This window comes from Pelodiscus sinensis, chromosome 7 (genome assembly GCF_052426305.1).
Source record: "Pelodiscus sinensis isolate ZL-2025 chromosome 7, ASM5242630v1, whole genome shotgun sequence".
Taxonomy (NCBI): Eukaryota; Metazoa; Chordata; order Testudines; family Trionychidae; genus Pelodiscus; species Pelodiscus sinensis.
Window position 1 is genome coordinate 45,286,618 of NC_143058.1, and position 20,991 is coordinate 45,307,608.

At 42.9% G+C, this 20,991-nt stretch overlaps 1 protein-coding gene across 1 annotated transcript; it reads left to right on the plus strand.

Annotated features, from left to right (window-relative positions):
- Nucleotides 1–56: 56 nt before the first annotated feature.
- Nucleotides 57–15,612, plus strand: SCRN3 (secernin 3). Its single transcript, XM_075933660.2, has 7 exons — nt 57–495; nt 4,241–4,422; nt 7,084–7,283; nt 8,028–8,240; nt 12,016–12,178; nt 13,021–13,195; nt 15,162–15,612. The coding sequence occupies exons 1-7, from the start codon at nt 316–318 to the stop codon at nt 15,315–15,317; spliced, it is 1,269 nt and encodes a 422-aa protein (XP_075789775.2). The 5' UTR covers nt 57–315; the 3' UTR covers nt 15,318–15,612.
- Nucleotides 15,613–20,991: the final 5,379 nt, after the last annotated feature.

Consider the following 20,991-nt stretch of genomic DNA (forward strand, 5'->3'; position numbering starts at 1 on the left):
CGCTCGGGCCTGACATCCCGAAGCCCCGCCCCCCGGTCCCCTCCGCCCCCGCCAGCTCCCGCCTCGCGCGATCCCTGCACCCCCCCGTCGCTGACAGGTCCTGGTCCCCCGGCTCCCTGGACCCCGCCCCGGAAGTGCCGGGGCGGCAGAAGAGCTGCTCCCTGGTTACCCTCTTGCCCGGGGCGGTTTCTGCGTGTGCCGGGGTCCCGCGGCGGGAGAAAGCGGCCCGGCTTCGGCTGCCTGTGGGGCCGCCCGCCCGCATTGCCTCGGCTCAGGTCACCCGGAACGGATTTTAAGTGAAGTGTGCGCGCGTCTATGTCCAGCATGGCTTCGGGAACCAGCGGGCCTCGCTCCTGTGACACGTTTGTGGCGCTGCCTCCAGCCACAGTTGACAGCCGGGTTATTTTTGGAAAAAATTCAGATAGACCGTCTGATGAAGTGCAAGAGATAGTCTACTTCCCTGCTGCTTCCTATCAGGCAGGAAAGAAGCTGGAGGTAAGAGCAAAGTGCTCTTGAGCAGAAACCAAGGGTGCTTGTCCATGCCACAGTAAAAATAGGAAAGAATTAAATAGCAGGTTTTTAAAAAAAAATCTCCTACATTTGGCCTAGCACTAATGTAAAATAGTGTATATTTTGTACTGCTGTGTAATAGCACAGCAGGATCATAAGCCTCCATCAAAACATACCCCCAATTGTGAGTACCAGTGAGTTAGTACAGCGAAAGTCGCTCAATGCATCCCTTCAGATTCTGCTTTTGAGAACTCTGTTCAATTTGACCCACTGTAAACCCACTTTTTATGGGTCCTGTACTAATGTTTGGCCTTTGGTAATGAAGTCTGCTGTTAGAAGCATGGTAGTTTATTTATAGATACTCAACAGCACCTACAGCAGAGAATCTAAACCCAGGAGTCTCTTGCACCATAGAAGCTAGTTTTGCAGGCCTTTTGAAATGTGTAGGTAACTAGCTCTCTAGCTATGTTAACAATCCAAATAACCTTGTTTGGAGAACTACATTAAAATAGAGTTTGGGGAGCCAAAGTATATGCCAGCAGTATTCCTTTAAACATTTGAACAGGAAACCAGATACCATATATTCTTTTGTCTTATGAAAATTAAGAATGGAGAACTCTTAAAGAAAACTTGTTTCTATTAATTATATTACTTCACTAAGCATAGATATAGATTTCTATTTAATTTATGTTTTTAATGATAGTTTACTATAGGGATGTCAGTGTGTAGACAACTACACAATTAACCGATAAGCCTGGGCCTATTGGTTAATCTTGTCATTTACTCCCGCCTCCACTGCCTCTACATCAGAGGCAGCAAGAGGGGGAGCAGGAGCCAGTGCCCATAAGGAGCTGGCTTAAAAGCCAGCTCCCCACTAGCCCTGGATCCACCTGCCCCTCCCCCACTGCTTCCTCTGATAGGCAGCACTGTGAAGGGTGAGGGGGGCAGGTGGGGGCCAATACGCGGTGGGGGCAGGGAGACAGGCAGGAACCAGTGCTGGTAGGAGCCAACTTAAAAGCAGGTTCCCCCCAGCACCGTGGTGCTGCCTCCCCCCTACACTAGTGGGGGTGGAATGCAGGGGAGGCTGCCACAAAGCAGCCAGTGTCCACAGGGGGTCCATGATCCCTGTGGACAGGAGCTGCTGCCATAGAGGAGCCTCTGTGTGGGGAGATGTCCGAACTCCATGCTGCTGCCTCTGTATCACAGGCAGCAATGCGTGGCATCAGGTGTGAGCCGGTCTGTGCAGGGAGCTAGTTTTTAAACTGTCTCCCCTCATGGACCGGCTCCTGCCTTCCCCCCATGATGCTGCCTCTGATAGAGAGGCAGCATCGTGAGGCAGCAGGGGCTCCCCAGGAGTGGGGTCAGGAGCACACAGGCTGCTGGCCCCGGCTCTGGAGACTATGAAATAGTTGTGTAACTGCTAAAATTTCATGTGGTTATATGACTATTCAATTACATGCTAACATCCCTAGTTTACTATTCAGTGTTTTAAAACATACATAAGAACTAGGGATGTGAAAGGTTAACTGGTTAACCAGCGAACTGGAAAGCATCACCCTAAATGGGTAATGCTTGCCTGTTCCGGTTAACCATAGCAGCTGGAACACCTCCCTGCCCACCTCAGGCAAGGGGCTGCTCCATTCCCACCAGGCCCATGGCAGGCAGGTGCTGCTCTGAGCAGCCAGGTCATCCCTTGTCTGTGACAGGCCTGGCCCAGCACCCCCACTGCAGGTTACATGCTGGCTCCCCAAGAGCAGGGCTGGCAGTCTCAGGGAGGCTTTGCTGCAGGCTTTGTGGTATAAAGCTTAAATAAGAGTCTGCCATATGTATAACTGGGTATCTGCTAAGATTTTCAGCAGTTACATAGTTACCCTTTTAACTTACTTTTTACATCCTTAATAAGAACAGTCATATTGGGTCAGACCAAAGGTCCATCTAGCCCAGTATCCTGTTTTCTGACAGTGTCTAATGCCAGTTGCCCCAGAGGGAATGAACACAACAGGGAATCATCAAGTGATCCTTTCCCTGTCACCCATTCCCAGTTTCTGACAAACAGAGGCTAGGTATACCATTCCTAACCATTCTGGTTAATAGCCATTGATGGACCTATCCTCCGTGAATTTATCTAGTTTTTTTTTGAACGCTGTTAAAGTCCTGGTCTTCATAATATCCTTTGGAAAGGAGTTCCTCAGGTTAACAATATTGGAAGAAATATTTCCTTTTGTTTTTAATAAAACCTGCAACAGGTTGAGCCTCCCTTGTTCGGCACCCTGGCGATCGGAGTGGTCCCAAACAAGGGAATTTGCCAGACTAGGGGAGGTCAGGCATCTGGGCTTGCCCGGTGCTTCCATCTTGGCAGCTGCCCCAGGAGAATCTAGAGACCTGACCTCTGGCACACTTGCCTGGGTCTGCTGCCCCATACCCACTTGTGGGTCTCTGCTCCCTGCCCCTAGCTCCACGTGAGGCAGCAGCTGCTCTCAGAGTTCCCCAGTCCCAGCCCCATGCGCAGCAGGGCAGCTGTTTCAGAGGTTATCTAGTCTCACCTGCGGCAGCTGCAGCTACTCCTGGGGTTCCCCACGCCCATGTGCCATGGCAGCAGCAGCAGCAGCTGCTCCTGGGGTTCCCCAGCCTTTGCCCCAGTCATGTGGCAGGACAGATGCTTCAAGGGTTTCCCGGCCCCATGAGCGGCATCAGCTGCTCCCGGGATTCTCCAGAATCTTGGAAGCAGCTGGGCGGCAGCTGCTCCCAGGGCTCTCTATGTCCAGGTCACCGCCCCAGCAGGCTACTGCTGACCAGACTGGCTTCGCTCTCAGACACACTCAACCTCTGCAACTGGGGTCTCTGGTCTAGCAGCATCTATGGTCCTGCCGAACCAAGGATGTTGCTGGACCAGGGGAGTCCTGGACAAGAGAGGATCAACCTGTACCTATTAATTTCATTTAGTATCCCTAGATCTTGTGTTATGGGAACAAGTAAATAACTTTTCCTTTTTTACTTTCTCCACACGATTCATGATTTTATTGACCTCTATCATATCCCCCTTTGTTTCCTCTTTCCCCAGTTTTATTAATCTCTCCTCATATGGCAACTTTTCCAAACCCTTAATAATTTTTGTTACCCTTTTCTGAACTTTTTGCCAACATATCTTTTTTGAGATGAGGTGACTACATCTCCATGCAGTATTCATGGATGTGGGCGTACCATAGATATGTAGAGGCAACAAGAGATTTGGTTGTTCTATATCCCCTTTTTAATGATTCCTAACATTCTCTTTGCTTTTTTGACTGCTGCTGCCTGCTGAGTGGATGTTTTCAGAGAACTATCCACAATGACTTCATCTCTCTTGAGTGGTTATAGCTAATTTTGTTCCCATCATTTTGTACATATAGTTATGTTTTCCAATATACATTTTTATATTTATCAACTTGAAAATTATCCTGCCATTTTGTTGCCTAATTTTGTGGGAATAAGAAGAAGAGGGGGAATTTTTAGAGTTACCATCTCTCCTAACCAAATGGACCAGATGCCATTGTGCAAATAGCATTCAGTCCATCCAGGTGAGAGAGTTGGCAACCCTAGGAATTTTAAGTAAAATATTATTTTGTTGATTATTGTTGGGAACTCTCCTCAGAGAGGAAATCCATTTGAACAGGAACTTTCAGGCCCTGCATGCATTAAATACTATTTTGATTTTTTTGTTACACTTCTCATGCCATGGTTGATGTTGCAGTGCACTTATATAGAAATTGAGCAAGCAGAAAAAACGCATGCAGTTGTTCTGAGTCGTCCATCTTGGTTATGGGGTGCTGAAATGGGAGCCAATGAACATGGAGTTTGTATTGGGAATGAAGCAGTGTGGGGACGAGAAGAAGTCTCGGATAATGAAGCACTCCTAGGCATGGACCTCCTCAGGTTGGTACAAGCTCTAGTTGTATTTAGATAGATACATTATGTTGAATTTGGTTTTAAGTTATAACCCAGATACATGTTTTTATATAGACAGACATACTCACAATGGTTCTCAATCTGCAGCCCATGAGTACACAGTTGTAGGTTGGCCCACGTGACATTCCTAGAGCTATACAGGTAGTATTGAATGTGGCCCACAGTGGTAAATAGATTGAGAACCACTGCTCGAAAAGCAAGGATCCTGCCTTCTCTGCTATTTTGTTCTTGGTTAAAATATTAACACTTCTAGGAAGAAAGGTCTGCTACAACTTGTTAAAGTCACTGGGAATCTTGGAGGTAGATGAAGCTTTTTCATAGACTATGCAAATGAAGATACTAGAATTTTTTTAAAGACATAATTATGATTTGAAATTCACACACGGATACAGTTGCAGTGTGAGGGCTTGGGCTCATGCCCTACAATTGTTCTTCCGTAACTTTTTTCTCCCAAAAATACCCAAACAACAAAAAACAAGGCCAGTTTCTTTTTTTTGTTAGTTTCCAGTTGTCCAGAAGCAAATAAATAAGAACAAAACTAGTCTTGCTACAGAAGAAGCCTCTGACAATAGTTTAAGCCTTCTTTCTTAGTTCAGAGTAGGGATGTGGACAACTGGTTGACTATCTGATAAGGAAATGCTTATCAGAGATAGTCAACAAACTAGTCAACTAGTCACTTTGCCCCCCCCCCCCCCTTGCTGCCTCTTTCAGAAAGAGGCAGCAAGGTTGGGGGTAAAGGGGAGCGTGCTTCAAAGTGGCAGTGCCACATGGAGTCTAGGCCCAGACCCTGGGCTCCACATTGTGCTGCTGCTTTGAAATGCCACATGCAGTCCTCAGCACTGAATGGAGTGCAGGGTATGCTGCTTTGAAACGCTGCGTGCAGCCCAGGGCACGCAGCATTTCAAAGTGGCAGTGCTGCATGGAGCCTGGGGTCAGCTGGGAACTCCTCCACTGATCTGGGCTCTATGCAGCGCTGCCCCTTTGAAATGCCATGGGGCTGATGCTTCACTTCAGAGGCAGAGGTGCCCTTATTGACTAATTGAATATTCGATGCAAATTGCATCAAGTAGTCGATTAGCCAGTTAATCTAAATTTAACATCCCTAGTTCAGAGCAGGCAGTTCATTTGGACTTGGGAATGGGGTGTGTGTGTATGAATGGGGACACTTCCTAGAAATCTTCTTCCTCCCCAACACATTTCCATTTTATTGTTTCCTCACCCATGGAGGAAGCACAGCTAATCAGGTCTATAGTCCAAGGCTGCGTCTAGACTAGCAAGTTTAAAAACGTGCCAGCTGTCTATACCAGCCGCTTGATTTTGCGCAAAAGCACTGATGTTCTACTGTCCGAAATCAGTGCTTCTTGTGCAAATGTTTTGACGTTCCCGTTCGGGCAAAAGCCCTTTTCGGGAAATATTTTTGCGCAAGAGGGCCAGTGTAGACAGCTAAAAATTGTTTTGCGCAAAAAAGCCTCGATGGCGAAAATGGCGATCGGGGCTTTCTTGCGCAAAACCGCGTCTAGATTGGCACAGACGCTTTTCCGCAAAAAGTGCTTTTTTGCAGAAAAGTGACCGTGCCAATCTAGACGCTCTTTTCCGCAAATGCTTTTAACGGAAAAACTTTTCCGTTAAAAGCATTTGCGGAAAATCATACCAGTCTAGACGCAGCCCAACAGCTTAACAAGGAGCTCAGGCAGGTTGCTGCTTTCTTCCCATTTTTGCCCCCAACCACAGTACAGTAAAACTCCGATGGTCCAGCATCTGACGGTCTGGCACTCCTGATGGTCCGGCACCATCAGGAACCCGGAAGTTCTCCGGGCAGCTGGACCATTGGAGCTGCTCTGCCCCCAGCTTCCCCAATTCAGCCGCTGCTAAAACTGACCAGCGGCTGAATCGGGCAAGCCGGGGGCAGAGCGGCTGGGGCGCTGCCGGGTTGGTCCCGTAGCGCTGCCCCTCGGGGCTGCGGGATCCAACCCAGCAGCACCCCAGGTGTCCCCGATTCAGCCGCTTCTGAAACTGACCAGCGGCTGACTCCTGGAAGCCCGGGGCAGAGATGCTCTGCCTCGGGCTTCCTGGAGTCAACCGCTGATCAGTTTCAGCAGTGGCTGACTTGGGGACACCTGGGGCAGAGAAGCTGGGGTGCTGCCGGGTTGGTCCAGTAGCGCCGAGGAGTGGCGCTGCGGGAGCAACCCAGCAGCACCCTAGCTGCTCTGCCCCAGGCGTCTCCAAGAGCAGCTAGGGTGCTGCTGGGTTGGTCTCGCCGCGCCAAGGGTCAGTGCTACCAGATCAACCCCGCAGCACTCCAGATACTCTGCTGCAGGCGTCCCCGATTCAGCCGCTGCTAAAACTGACCAGCAGCAGCTGAATCAGGGACGCCTGGGGCAGAGCCGGACTATCGGAAGGGGGGACTATGAGGGGTCTGGGGTGGCATCCCCCCCACCCCAGACCCGTCATAGCCCCCCCTTCCGATAGTCCGGCAAATCTGATAATCTGACACCCCCTGGGTCCTAAAGGTGCTGGATTATCGGAAGTTTACTGTATTCACAATTCATATTCAACTTGTATATTCATTTTTATGAATTCTTTTAAGACAAGATAATTGCATAAGGTAACATTTTAATTGTGTTTTAGACTTGGACTTGAAAGAGCTGATACAGCTGAAAATGCCCTCGCTGTCATGGTTGACTTGCTAGAAAAATATGGACAAGGAGGAAACTGTATGGAGAGTCAGATGGTGTTTACCTACCATAACAGTTTTCTGATAGCTGACAGAAAGGAGGCTTGGGTCCTAGAGACTTCAGGAAAATATTGGGCAGCAGAGAAAATAGAAGGTATGGGTAACGTTCTTCATTATGGTTTTAAATGATCACTGCAACAGCATTAGTATATAAAAGCTGGAACTTTCTAATTGTTTCGTGAGGATGTGGGAGATCCAGTTAGCTTCTGGGTCTAGGGTGTGCTATGCTGCTTTCATGTCACTGGCAGAAATGGGGTCTTTAAAGAAAGGATTAAGTAGGTAGAGAAGAGGTTTACTGATGAGCCCGGGGCGGTTGTACCATACATAGGGTCACAGAGATGAATGTGCCATTTAATAAAGGTGAGAACATGGTCACTGTGAAGTGTAACAAGAGAATTGCAGCATTATGTAGGGCATTAAGGGTAGTGAGAAGATATTTAAAATTTGATAGGATGGTAGGATTCAAAGAGGAGTTGGTCACATTGATGAGCAGAGAAGAGGACTCTCAACTGTTTGGATCTTTTTATATGCACTGAAGAAGAATTGTTTGGGAAGCCAGTTTAGTAGTTGAGCTAGAATATAACGAGGACCAGAACAAAACACTTGTCTGTGGGGATGGAAAGAAAAGAGTGAATATCAGAGTTGCAGAGGAGGAAGCAGCAGCAGGAGTGTGTGTGTGTGTGTGTGTCCCCAAAATTATCCCCAGGGAAATGCATTAGGTTTCATGAATAGTAAAATATAAATTCTGTTTCAGTAAGGTAAATGTAAATAAGTAAAACACTGGATAAATCCACTGCATAAAAGACTATACATGATTTCTTCCCCACTTTACAAACAGAGGGCACGCGGAATATCTCTAACCAGTTCTCCATAACAACCAAAATTGACCAGGAACATCCCAAAATGAGAGATTATGCTAAGAGCAAAGGCTGGTGGGATGGTGAAAAAGAATTTGATTTTGCTGCCATATATTCCTACGTAAATACTGCCAGAATGACAACTTCAACGGGCAGATACTGTGAAGGCTATAAGCTACTGAATAAACACAAAGGTACCCACTATTATTATTTGAATATTGTAAATCAAACAAAGTATTTAGTATGTTGTGTACATTTAATTCAAGCAATGTAAACATCTGGAGTGGTAATAAGTACAGGTTGTACCTCCCTTAATCAGGACACTCTGGTCCGGAACATTCATGGTCTGGCAGGACCACGGATGTTCCTGGACCAAAGAGTTCAGGTATAGGGAGGTCTGGCTGTGGGGCAGGAGTGCAGCAGGGAAATTTGGCCCCAACAGCTGGGAAATAGAGGGTGCCGGCAGTGACCATGCAGCTCTGGTCCTAGTGGCATCCAGGAAGCTCTGGCCCCAGCTGCACAGCTCCATCTCTGGTGGCAGTTAGGGAGTTCTGGCCCCAGCAGTGGACTGTTAGTTCCAGCCCCACCTGTGCAGCCTGGCCTTGGCAGCAGCGAGGCCAATGTGAGGCTAGAGAACTCCAGCCCAGGGACCGACCAGGTAGCAGTGGGGTGGGCTGGAGCCACAGGTGAGGCAGCAATTTAGCACAGGTAAGGAGGGGAGAGACCTCCCCTGATCCAGCAAATCTCATTCGGGACTGGCAGGTCTCGAGGGTGCCAGACAAGGTAGGTCCAACCGGTACATATATACTGGGTTAATGCAATGATTCATTTGAAGACTATATTAGAGTGATTACATTTTAAAGGCTCTCTCAATTGGGTGAGGAAAAACCATAAACAAATGTTATACATTTGTTAAGCAAGGAATTCTTTCCCCAATAATTAAGCCACACAGATAATACTAAGCAGTTTTATTAGCAATGCATTGGGGAGGGCTCGAAAGCAGCTTCCAGAGAATCATCAGGAGTACAAGTCTTATATATCAGTTGCATACGTCATGCATATCATATCTGCTACATCTAGTTTATCGGTATTTGTAGAACAAAGAAGGAATAGATCTTTACACAAGGATATGGGGCCAGGGTAAGCCGGAGGGATGGGGGGAGGAAAGGAGGGGAGAGGCTGGGGTGAACTGGTTCTGTAGATAAGGAAAGAAAGCAGAGACACAACAGCTTCTTGTAAACCTGTGAGAATCCAGGAGGGAATTAGAGTTTTAACAAACTCAGTGGAGAGTTTCAACAAAAAAACATCAAGGTCTTGTTGCAGCCAGGCTGTTATCTTAGTCAGGCAATTCGCCTTAGGGTCCAACACAGGAAAACAAGGCTTTGGCCTAACAGATTAAACATTTAATATTGCAGCAATAACTATAAGCTGACCAAATCAGGGCCATCTTGGTCTACGCTCAGCAAGGATCAATGACTGACCAATTCTGGAATGTGAGATGGGTTATTTGCCATCTATCTACTTGCCAGAAAAAAAAGCAGACTTCCAAAAATTCACTGTCACTCTTAAAAGCTTAGGTAGAGCATTGGGGGCAGGCCTATATTAGTACAGTGTGTAACTCAGCCCAACTCTATTTTATATTTCTAGTATTTTCATATTAATACAAAGTCATTTTGCCTAATCTAACTTTTTTATTTATTCATTAAAAATACAGATTAAAATGCTACTGTTAAAATTATAAAATCTAATAAAACACCTTGTCTGAAAGCAGGATAAAGGATAAAGCATTATCAGAGAATTAATTACCAACTCATTCACAACTTTTCATATTTCTGTAGAGAAACTGCTACTTCTATCCAACTGCTTTTAACTGTTACATATACCTCAAAAAAGCATCAGTATTCTTTGTTGCTTTTGAAATGATTAATCTAAACGAAAATAAAATTGCATCCCTGTGTGTTTTTTGTTTTACTGAGCTCTGTCACTCCAGCTTTAGTACTTATTCACTGCTTGCTAGTGAATTACCTATAGGTATCTTATTCTGGTGATCATGTAAATCCTGCATCCATTTTGGGAATTGCAGGTTCTGAAGATTTAATACCTGAATTATAGCAAGTGTTTAGGTTCTATCAGCATTTTTATTCTAAATCCCCATTTTCAGGCATTCACCTCAGCCATTTTTAAGTCACCCTAGGTATTCAAATGATCAGCCTGATATAGTTTCATTTCCTTCCGACTTTTTTAAATCAGTGCCTTAAAAGTTATTTAATTTAGAGCAGCAAAGACATAGTTATCATACTGGATGTTTCTAAGCATTTTCTCCCAATAGCATTAAAAAAAAAGTCTTCTGGATTACTGTTCTTCAGTGTGTGGAGAAATTTTTAAAACAGCTATGATATTTATATTTGTAAAGTAGCTACTATGAGACTATACAGCGAACACAGGATAAACAAAACCCAGATCTAGACAAGAGAAACTTAATAAATAGTCCCTGCTGGACAAGCCGCTGACCTGCATGCAATCTTGGTTCGCAATGACCAGATATGACAACTGCCTCCTATTTTTAGTTTCCTTCATTAGTCTGTCTGGTTAACGGTGCAGAATTCTTCCTGCTGGCTTTCTCCATTCTGTTCTGCCCATACACCAAAGAAGAGTGCACATGGTTAATAAACCATGTGTAGTTCTTGAAGCATAAGATAGATTGTAACTTACATCATATACAGGGAAAGTCAACTTAAGTTCTCTCACTTAGCAGCAATCATCTTGATTGTCTTAGTTCAACTAGATTGCAAGGCCATTTAAACTAGAAATCCTAATCTACTAAAAGGTGGTATGATAAGGAGGTTTCAAGTTGCCAATATCCTTTTAAAATGGAAAAAAAAAAAACAGTTACTAGCGTAGCTATTTCCCTCTTTACCATAAGAATTTGCTCACCTGTTATATTGGATTTAGAGAAAACATTTCTGTATGTGCTTGTGTTAAAATCTTGGCAGTATATTACTAGATTTTCACATACACCACTACGATATATACAAACCAGAGACGGCATTTGAACATTAACTACTTAAATAATTTACTTTTAGAATTTTCATAAGAATAGCCAGTACCAACAAAGGAGTTCCATTCTCCCTGTATCAGAAAGAAAATCATTTTCACAAGGATGCTAAACTCAAATTTGCCTTATTTAGTTGTATGCTAGCTGATCAGTATTGCATAGCCCTCCACAAGTAGGTATGACAATGTGGTTCTATTCCGTTCAAGATATAAAACTGATTATTCTCCAGTGTATCATTTCAGCTGGTCATCTTGAAATATAAATTACCTGGAAAGTCAAATAGTAAGGAACAGTTTAATCTCTTCGAGTTGCATTTTCAAAACAGTGCAAAGGAAATTCATATACAATTGTCATTATTTTTACATTTCCAAAGCAGTCTAGTGGGATTTGTACACAGATAATACCAGTAACCAATACTGTGATTTGTCTGCTTAACTCCTACATGGCACTTAGGAAGTTTAGTCTTTAATCTTGAACTATGAATTTTTCATCTGAAAAGTTATTTTATCAAAACTATTTGCTAGGCTTATTATTTGTCATACACTTTGTAAGTCTAAAATACATTTGTTATAGCACTTGAGTCAAATGCAATATCTCATTGTCATTTACTTATCAGAATGGATTAAAAATAAAACAGTAATCTTATTTGCTATTTTACAAATATGGCTTATACCAGTAGGTATGTGGGATGAAGAAATGATTGTTTTCATGACAGAGCTAAAGAGTTTCTTTTCATGTTTTTAACTACTATGTAAGAAGCTACTCCAATATCTCTTGTTTTGCACCAGCCTTTTTACCAACACAGCATATTAACATGAATACCATTGAAAAATTTGAGGAGTAAACCAGACAATTGACAGTATTTAGTTACTACTAGTCTTATATGCAAATTCAATGTTTTGTATTTTAAATAGGCAATATAACCTCTGAAACAATGATGGAAATTCTTCGAGATAAAGAGAGCGGGATTAATATGGAAGGAGGATTTATGACAACTGGAAGTATGGTCTCCATCCTACCTCAGGACCCTAATCTCCCTTGTATTCATTTCTTTACGGGAACTCCCGACCCTGAAAGGTGATGCAATAATTAAAATGAAGAAAACAACTACTGGTCTGGTAGTACTTTAGGGTATGTCTACACTACCACCCTAGTTTGAACTAGGGTGGTAATGTAGTCAACCGGAGTTGCACGTGGAGTAATGGTAGTTCGGAATAGGAAGCCTAGTCCGAATTACCTAGTTCATGCCGCGTGTAGCTGCGGGGCACGGAGTCTGAACTAGCGGACATTTAAAAATGGTGGCGCCCGGCAACATGCAAATGAAGCCCGGGAAATTCAAATCCCGGGCTTCATTTGCAACTCCGGTTAACTACATTACCACCCTAGTTCGAACTAGGGTGGTAATGTAGACATACCCTTATAGACTAACAAAACATGTAGATGAAAGTAGGCTGTGCCTATGAAAGCTCATGCTACCATCTACATGTTTTGTTAGTCTATAAAGTGCTACCAAACCATTTGTTGTTTTTTTCTGTACAGATTAAATTGGCTACTCCCTGAAGCTTCTTAAGATGAAAAGTTAGCAAATGTTTTCTAAGTTATAGGATGGTGTCATTTAATTGGTTATTTCATTATTATTCTAAAACAACAACCAAAATGTAGTGTGCCAAATGCATAAGTCATCATTTAGGGATTCATTACCTCAATGTACAGGTACAAAATTGATGTAAATGTGGGGAGACTTCATCCACATTTTATCTGAGTAATTAATTTAAAACAAGGCTAAGAGTTATATGAAACCTTTCTCTAGTGGGAGTACAGGGTATAAATGCAGGGAAAATACAATGATGCATTGGCTTGTGCTTTGTACCTTTAATAAAGCTATATCAAAGAATCTGTGTTCTGTTTCCTCTCTCTAGATCTGTTTTTAAGCCTTTTATCTTTGTGCCAAATATTACTCAGTTAGTAAAAACCAGCTCACCAGCATTTGGACCTGATGATCCAGTGAAGAAGAAACCACGGTTTCTCACTAAGCCAGATCGAAGACATGAACTCTATAAGCAACATGAAAGTGCTGCTGTGGAAACCTTCAAGGTACATTCAGTTTCAGGGCAAGGTTCTGATTTGTTGTAATTCATTCCATGCATGGCTTGCGGACGTGATACTACTTACAGCCGTAGTTTACTGGATGGTAAAGAATGTTTTGTGTAGTTTCCTTGTGTGCTGTCTGTTCAGCCTTTAGTCTGCACTCATTGCTGACAGACCACCCTCAATCCTCCAACTCTTTCCCTAGGCTCAGACATGGCCAGTCAAATTTCTGTCCTTCTCAGCCTAAGATTCCCAAAGTCTGGAATTGAGCAGACCAAGCTATTCTTTCCATCTCCTGTAATTGCCCCCACACAGAAGGATTGGCCCCTGGTCACAGTTTAAGTATCACAGGGTACAGACTTTTTTTTGTTTCTCTTGGAGGCCCATTGGATGCCACCGATTAAGTGCAATGACTGTGCTCAGAACTGTTTGGAGTTAACATCTTTCCATGGTTCTGCCTGAGCTTCAGCTGACCTGTTGAATTAGGAGGATTTTAATTTAAATTAGCTAATGGTACCATGGACTTGTTCTAATAATTATCAATGTGTTCTTCATAAATTGCTGTAACCATTGGCATGTGTAGACCAGTATTAGAATCACCAGTTACAAAAATGCTGAAGTTTTGGAGCTCTTCTTATAATCACCAGAATTCTCTGCAATCAGTAGAGCATGGTTTAAAGTACACTTAGGGTTGGTGCACTTTGGAGCTGGAGCAGATGGGATAGGTGGGAAGGAAGCTTTAAAATTGTATTTGCCTAACATGGTGAGTAGCTGCAACAATTCAGTCCAGGTTATGGGAGGAGCGTACCACCATGCACATTGGGAGAGTGGAGAGGAGCTGTAAGGAATCCAGTTTTGTGTAAATACAGGGATAGAAAGCACTACATTTCTCTGACCACTGCTCTGCTTGTAATATGCCCCTGAAAGCAGAGGATGCGGGAGAGGAACATGACTTTAGGGGTTATAGGTGGGCGATTAATTGGTCCAGCCCCCTCTGCAGAAATATACTGCAGATGTTGCTACCTATTTACCACCACAAGTAGTGTAATTGGCTTCCCTCTAGCTGGGCCCTCCTGCCATCTTCTTTGGTCCAACTGCCAACGATGTGGCATCAGGCCAGTCATTTTTCTGGATTTCCTAAATCTTGTTTCTCCTCTCTGCTGTTTTTCCCTCTCAAATCCACTTCTCTTCCCTACTTTTCCATATCATCTCTAGCCAGGCTCACACACCAATCACAGTCAAGGCGTTCAAAGCATTTTGCTGCATTAGGACAATGTACAGCTCTGCTAGACAGTAGCTGTGTTTACACTAGGAATAGTGGGGGCCCTAATTTCCACCAGCACAGCTAAACTGATGACAGCGAAGGGCAAACATGTAGTCTAAATGGGGCTCAGGCTTTTATCACTGATTTTTTTATGGCTGCTCAGAGCAGGTTAAATGTATACCATGGGTTGACATTACAGTTTTCCTCTTGATACCATCTTAGAGAATTAGAGGCCCCACTTTTTCTCATCTTCAGAATATATTTTATGGGTCAAGACAACTTGCTGCTGGCTTCTAAATGTCACTGGTTTTGGTGAACTAGAGCCTAGGGTTTATTTAAATGTGGAGTCAAAAAATGGATGCCAACCAAAGACCGAACTATTCAGAGTCGATGCACACACAAAAGGCACTTAAGCACAATTGCTGCTGTAATCACAGAATAATTTTTTAGTTATTCCATTCCAACCCCTCAAATAAAAGGTTTGCAACTTGTAAATAGGTGGGGCAAATACTGTACAAGGGAGAGTGCATCTGAGCAAGAACACTATGAGGAACCTACATGAAATGGACAGCATTGATTCCCACTAGTGTCACAAATTGTTATGGACTCAGGTATAAGAATCTAGGCAGAAAGATGATTGACTACAGCAAGACTTTGTTTTAAACTGTACATTGCTGCTAGGTTTTTTTAATTTTGTTTTTTTTATAGGCAAAAAGTAAAGAGATGCTAGAACAGATACGGAAGCTGGAGAAAGAGAAAATTAGCATGATGGAATCAATCCTACAAAATGGATATCTTGATGTTAACCAAGCTGTTAACCTTTTTTCACAGTGTGTGGAAGAGGAAATCAACACATATGCCTAAGAGTATAAATCAAGTATAGTGGAGTTTGGGCTTAGTGATCTTTATTTCTTGTAGTCATGTGACTAAGGATTCAAATCTTACTTTTCAAAAGTAATTTTCCATTCAGGATTAGGTGTTCAGGAGCTTTTAAAAGAGCCCATTGGCCAGCATATATAATGATCGAACAAGAAAGGTTTTCAAAGTAGGGAATAGTTTTGCCTTTAAATGACTCTTGGCTGAGGATAAAGAATTTGACGAGGTGAACGTCAGAACCAAGTTGTTTAACTTAACTAAATATTAAAATGCCTAGTAAGTATTGAAGTGCTTGGTTATTTTAAGATTTTCATTCTGTGCATCTTTGATGTGAGCAACTCACTCTGAATATGCATATAGATTTTGTACTCAAGTTGATCATCACAGCATAATTTCACTGTCTGAATTAAATGGACAAATGAGGATTCTAAAATGGAAAAGCCACTATTATGCATCATTATCCTTTGAGCTCTAATTTATCCAAGTGTACAACTGTCACGAAAACTCTTACTGCTGACAATTAAAATATTTTTTTTGTAAAACTGGAGAGTCATTAGCAGAGAGTCAAAATAAGTATCCTTGCTGTGACACTTTTACAAGAACAAAAATCTCAATTTAGTATTATAACAGGAGATATGTATGTTATACTTGCATTGCATTACTTTCACAATGATGAATGAGAAGCTCATCTTCAATTTAACACACAGTCTGAGTGTGCCTAAAGCAATCTGCCATTTTAAAACCAAATTACAGCTTCAACTTTACAAGTAGTAAGTTGTACTAAAATTTGTTAAAATTGCTTAGACCAGGGGTGGCCAACCCATTTAACAAAGAGAGCCAAAAGCGTGGCGGAAAAAATGCGAAGAGCCGCACCAGAATTGTCAAGGGAAAAAAAGCTCCTCTAGAACAGAATTGTTGAGCAAAAACAAACAAGAATTAAACAAATAAATAAATAAATATATTATATATTTTTTTTAAAAGGAGGCTGCCCCTTTAAGACAGCCGCCATCTTTGGTGCCATTTTTAAGCAGGGAGCAGGTACTGGGTTTTTTTTGGGGGGGGGGGTGGGAGGAGATGCAGGAGGGGCTTCGCAAACCGCACTTTTGGGGGACAAGAGCCGCATGTGGCTCGCAAGCCACGGGTTGGCCACGATTGGCTTAGACTTTCAAGTTGATCATGGTAATGAGTGTTTGGTATCTTAGCAATACAAAGTGTCCTGCCAATTACAAATGAAACATTTACGCTTTAACATCCTCCTACATTTGCTAACTTTTATTTAGAAAAATTGTGTTTTGGTTTTACATACTACTTTATAATTACTCTAATTCTGCCAGTGCACTTTTCAAAACAGCACTGGATTGCTTTTTGTAGCAAACCATGACCTGTTTAAAACACACAAGTACAATGAATAATCGGTCTAAATATTTAAAGATCTCAAGTGTGCATACTTTTACAGTGTGACAGTTTAAGTGATAAAACTTTTTAACTTTTCTTCTTTAGATGAACACCTTGTTATTCATTACTTGTGTTGCCAAAGCTGCTAATTTATTAAAGATTTGTTTAAACAAAGATAAAGTCTTGATCTTGTACTAAAGTGATGATGAATTTGAACATTACCTTCATATTCATGGCAAAGAATGGAACGATAGATTCAGGATTCTGATGCCTTTCTTTCAGAATCAAGACAAAGGTAAGGTAAACTTGTAAAGATAATGAAAAGTGTCTGAAGAATAGAATGCATAAAATAACTGGTGATACTACTGGCATACTAAAAATGGTTTACATTTTATGCAACTAGTTAGTAGCTGTAGGTAATAAGACACATTCAAGTTTATCAGGCTAGCAGCATAGCACAGAACACAGCAATTTACACAATTATTACAATAAATTTGAAGAACTTGAGCTATTCATTTATTTTCTCACTAAAAAGGTTGCTTTTCTGTGCTTATAACTAAGCCTGTATAATAGAACTAGATTCCAGGCCACACTTTCGATTCTTCATATAGATTAACATCATACAGAGATAGCTTAGCATCTAATTATTTAGTACAAATACATACGTTAGTCAGCAAAATACTGTGAAAAAACATGTATAATATTTCTCTGTTAGGAGCAACACTCACTAGGCAAAGGCATGAAAAATGCAAGCAGAGGAAACCTTTGTACCCTACAGCTACCATAAATGCCACCTTCCAAGTGAAGAGGCTCTTTGACCCTTCTCCCAAAATCTATCTGTCCCTAAGTTTGTTTACCACCAAATTTGGTATGCAACTTCCTTTTATGCTAACTTAAAGCAAGGTTAGATTGTGCCAAGAAAATGGAAAGTGCCTGGAATGGGACTGTTTTCCATAACACAGAAGAGGAGGGAGCAGAGAGCAGGGACAGTTATGCTCCACAATGACCACTGGGGGCAGGGAGTGTGGGGGACAATTATACTGCAGAGTGACCCTGGGGGGAGGGAGTTGGCCACACCAGGAAGAGTAGCTAGTAGGAGCCAGGGCTTTCCATATTGCCAGCCACAGGTTAAGTTGCGTCCCTGCCCCTAACTCCTCACCCCTAGCCCTCAACTGCAGCATAGCCCCATCCCTCTCCCCTCCTTGGTAGAGGAGCTGCATGGCCAGTGCAGCTGTGCCTCCAGCCCCTTTCCCCTGGGAGGAGCCTTCAGTTGGTTAGCACTTTTTAAAACTCCCATAAGATTTCTTAAAAGTTCAGTACAGTAATACAAAGAATATTCATAAACTGTCAGAGCATATTTTTGTATAGCGATTTGCTGTGTTCCACCTCCACTCCTAATGAATGCCTGTTTTTGACAGTGAGCCATTCCACCTTGGGCTGTGATCTTGTCACACTTCCTAGAAAGGCACTCAAATGGACAGCTTTATGTTCAAAGTGAACTGCTGAAAGAAGCTATTGGGTCAGAACTTAAGCTCAAGCCTTGGTCACCAAGACTGTGGTATGAGATTGTGAACTGTACTTTTTCAATTCTAGTGCTTGATTCACCACTGCATTATACCATGTTTATCGATTTCATAGGAATTACACCATCAGCTACATAGACATAAAAACAGGAATAATACAGTGGCGAAGCAGGTCCTTAAAGTGGACTACCGTATTACATGATCATAATGAGTGGGGATGTCCCATTGTGTGTCACCTAAATTCCAACATGGCAGCAACACTCCAGCTAGTCTCCTATAATGCTTTCTCTTTCCTAGCCTAAAAAGTGATTTGTAATGTAGATGGGTGCTAGATTCTGGAGGTGGATGAAGTGATGATATAACTATATTTTGCTATCATGCACTCTAGGAGTTAGTTCTTTGACACAAGATGGGCCAAAATATAAGGGGGAGATGGTAAAGGAGAAAAGGAACTGATTAAACCAAAAGTTAAAATATCCTCTAGAGGGCAACGTCTGTGCATATTTGGTTTACAGATCCCCCACCTTGAATTGATCCTCAAACTTTAGGGGAGGAAGATTGTTTACAAATAATTCACTGGAAAACATTATCTAACATTTCTACTTTGAAACCTAATACAAATGTTCTGCTTTTCCGCTGCTTTGTTTGTAAGGGCTAGAAACATACAGGAAAAAGCTAGAGCTCAGTGCTTCAGTCTACAGAGTATTTGAATGATCCTTCTGAAGTTTGGACATCTCCAAATTATATAAGGATACTATAACTGATGTTCACCTGTAATTAACTTACCTTAAATACAAGAGAGCAGCTTTTTTACATTTCCACCTCCTTACCTGTCTTCATGACAAAAATCACTGTTCAATCCCCAAACAACTGCATGAATGCGCAGTAGGTATTAAGCCATTTTTAATGTTTCCATTGATAAACACTGGAAAACAAGCTCCTGCTTCTCTGTAGTGGGGTTAGAGAACCCTCTAATATTGTTCAATGTCTACTACTTAGTTTGTAGTGGTGCCTAACCTGCTTGGGGGTTTAAAAAAAAATCCACCACTGATCAGGCCAGATCTTTAATGTAGATCTGCATTAACCAAAGTACACAACCTATGTAATCAGAAAGATGGTGCATAATCAGTGATCATATAACGTAACTAAGCTGGTAAGTATAATTCACTCTGAGTTATTAAAAAGATGGGTCTGTCCCTGTAAAGAAAGCACCTTTTAAATTAAGAAGATTGTAATTTTCCCTTTGAGACCAATGGATTAATTTGTATACAAAAAGTAGGCTAGGCTCAAGGCAGCCATAGAAAGAAAAACTTTAAGACTGTCCGTATGTAATGGAAAGAAAAAAAGACTACTACGATGCTAGACATAAGTGGTTGTTTGTCTTTGAGTTTGAAGATGACTAGGACATCACTAATTGGTTTGGTTTCTCTGAACACATGAATGGGGCAATCCTCTGATTACCTGCACATTTGCAGGTAAACATGGAGATGGGGGCCCGCATGGGACTAACCCTGTCGACTGGATCCAGCCCGCAGGCTAGCATTTGCTCATCCCTATTCTAGTGACATGGCTTGCCCACCTTAGCCCTGATTTCATCAACAGCACATGGATGCTTGGAATGCCAATTTGAACTTTGAGTGCTCTGTGGCACTCTGACCAAGAAATGCCTCTATGAGTTATTTGATTAACAGCAGATATGATTCTGTTGCAAGATTTAAGCTGCTGGCACTTATGCTCTGCCTCATCAGTTCTCTGTTACTCACAGACTAGGGAAGGGGAACCTTTTTTGGGTCAGGCCACTGACCCACAGAAAAATCAGGGGCCGCACACAAGTGAAAAGCAAAATAACCCCAAACCAAAAAAACATGGTCCCTCATGGAGGAGAGACTCCCCACATTCCACTTATACACCAGAGCCTGGGAGCCAGCATAGTTGATTTTGTGTTTCAGCCCCATGGTGGAATAGTGGAGGAGCTGGAGCGCCAGCATGGACTTCCCAATGCTGGGGGTGCTCCTGAGTCTCAGGGGCCAAATCGAAGCCTGAGATTCTCCAGTCCTGTCATAGTCAGTAGTTTGTGGATGAAGTTTTACCAGGTAGAATGATCATGAATGAGATCTTCCCAAAACTCTGGGTCAATGTAGATGCGCCTCAAGGATAGCTCGAGGGAGTCACTGAAAGGTTTCTTCTGGCTTCCATGAACATACTTTCCCTCCTTTAGCTCACCATAAAAACATCTTTGACAGTTGCTCATCAGACATTCTCGTGCAGGGGTTGGCAATAAAAAAAGTGGCAGCCCACCTGGGTTAGTCCCTGGCACACCCGCTGCTGTTTACCTGCGCTTTTGCAGGTATCAGACGACTGCAGCTCTCACTGGCCACGGATCAATGGCCAATGTTAGCATTGAGAAGCAGCACGGACCGGGATGCCACTTCCCACAACTCACATTGCCCGCGAATGGCGATTTGCGGCCTACAAGAGCTGCGATCCTCTGATACTTGCAAAAGTGCAGGTAAACATGGAGGTGGGGGCCCACTCGGGAGTAACCCTCGGACCAGATCCAGCCCGCAGGCTGGAATTTACTCACCCCTGTTGTAATGACATAGCCTGCCCACCGTAGCTCTGATTTCAACAGCACATGGATGCTTGGAATGCCTGTCTGTATGAGAACGTCAGTATCTGGAACCTCGTCTTGCCGTATTATCCTTACCAGTTTCCTGACAGCTCAGGTGTCATCAGTTTCCTCC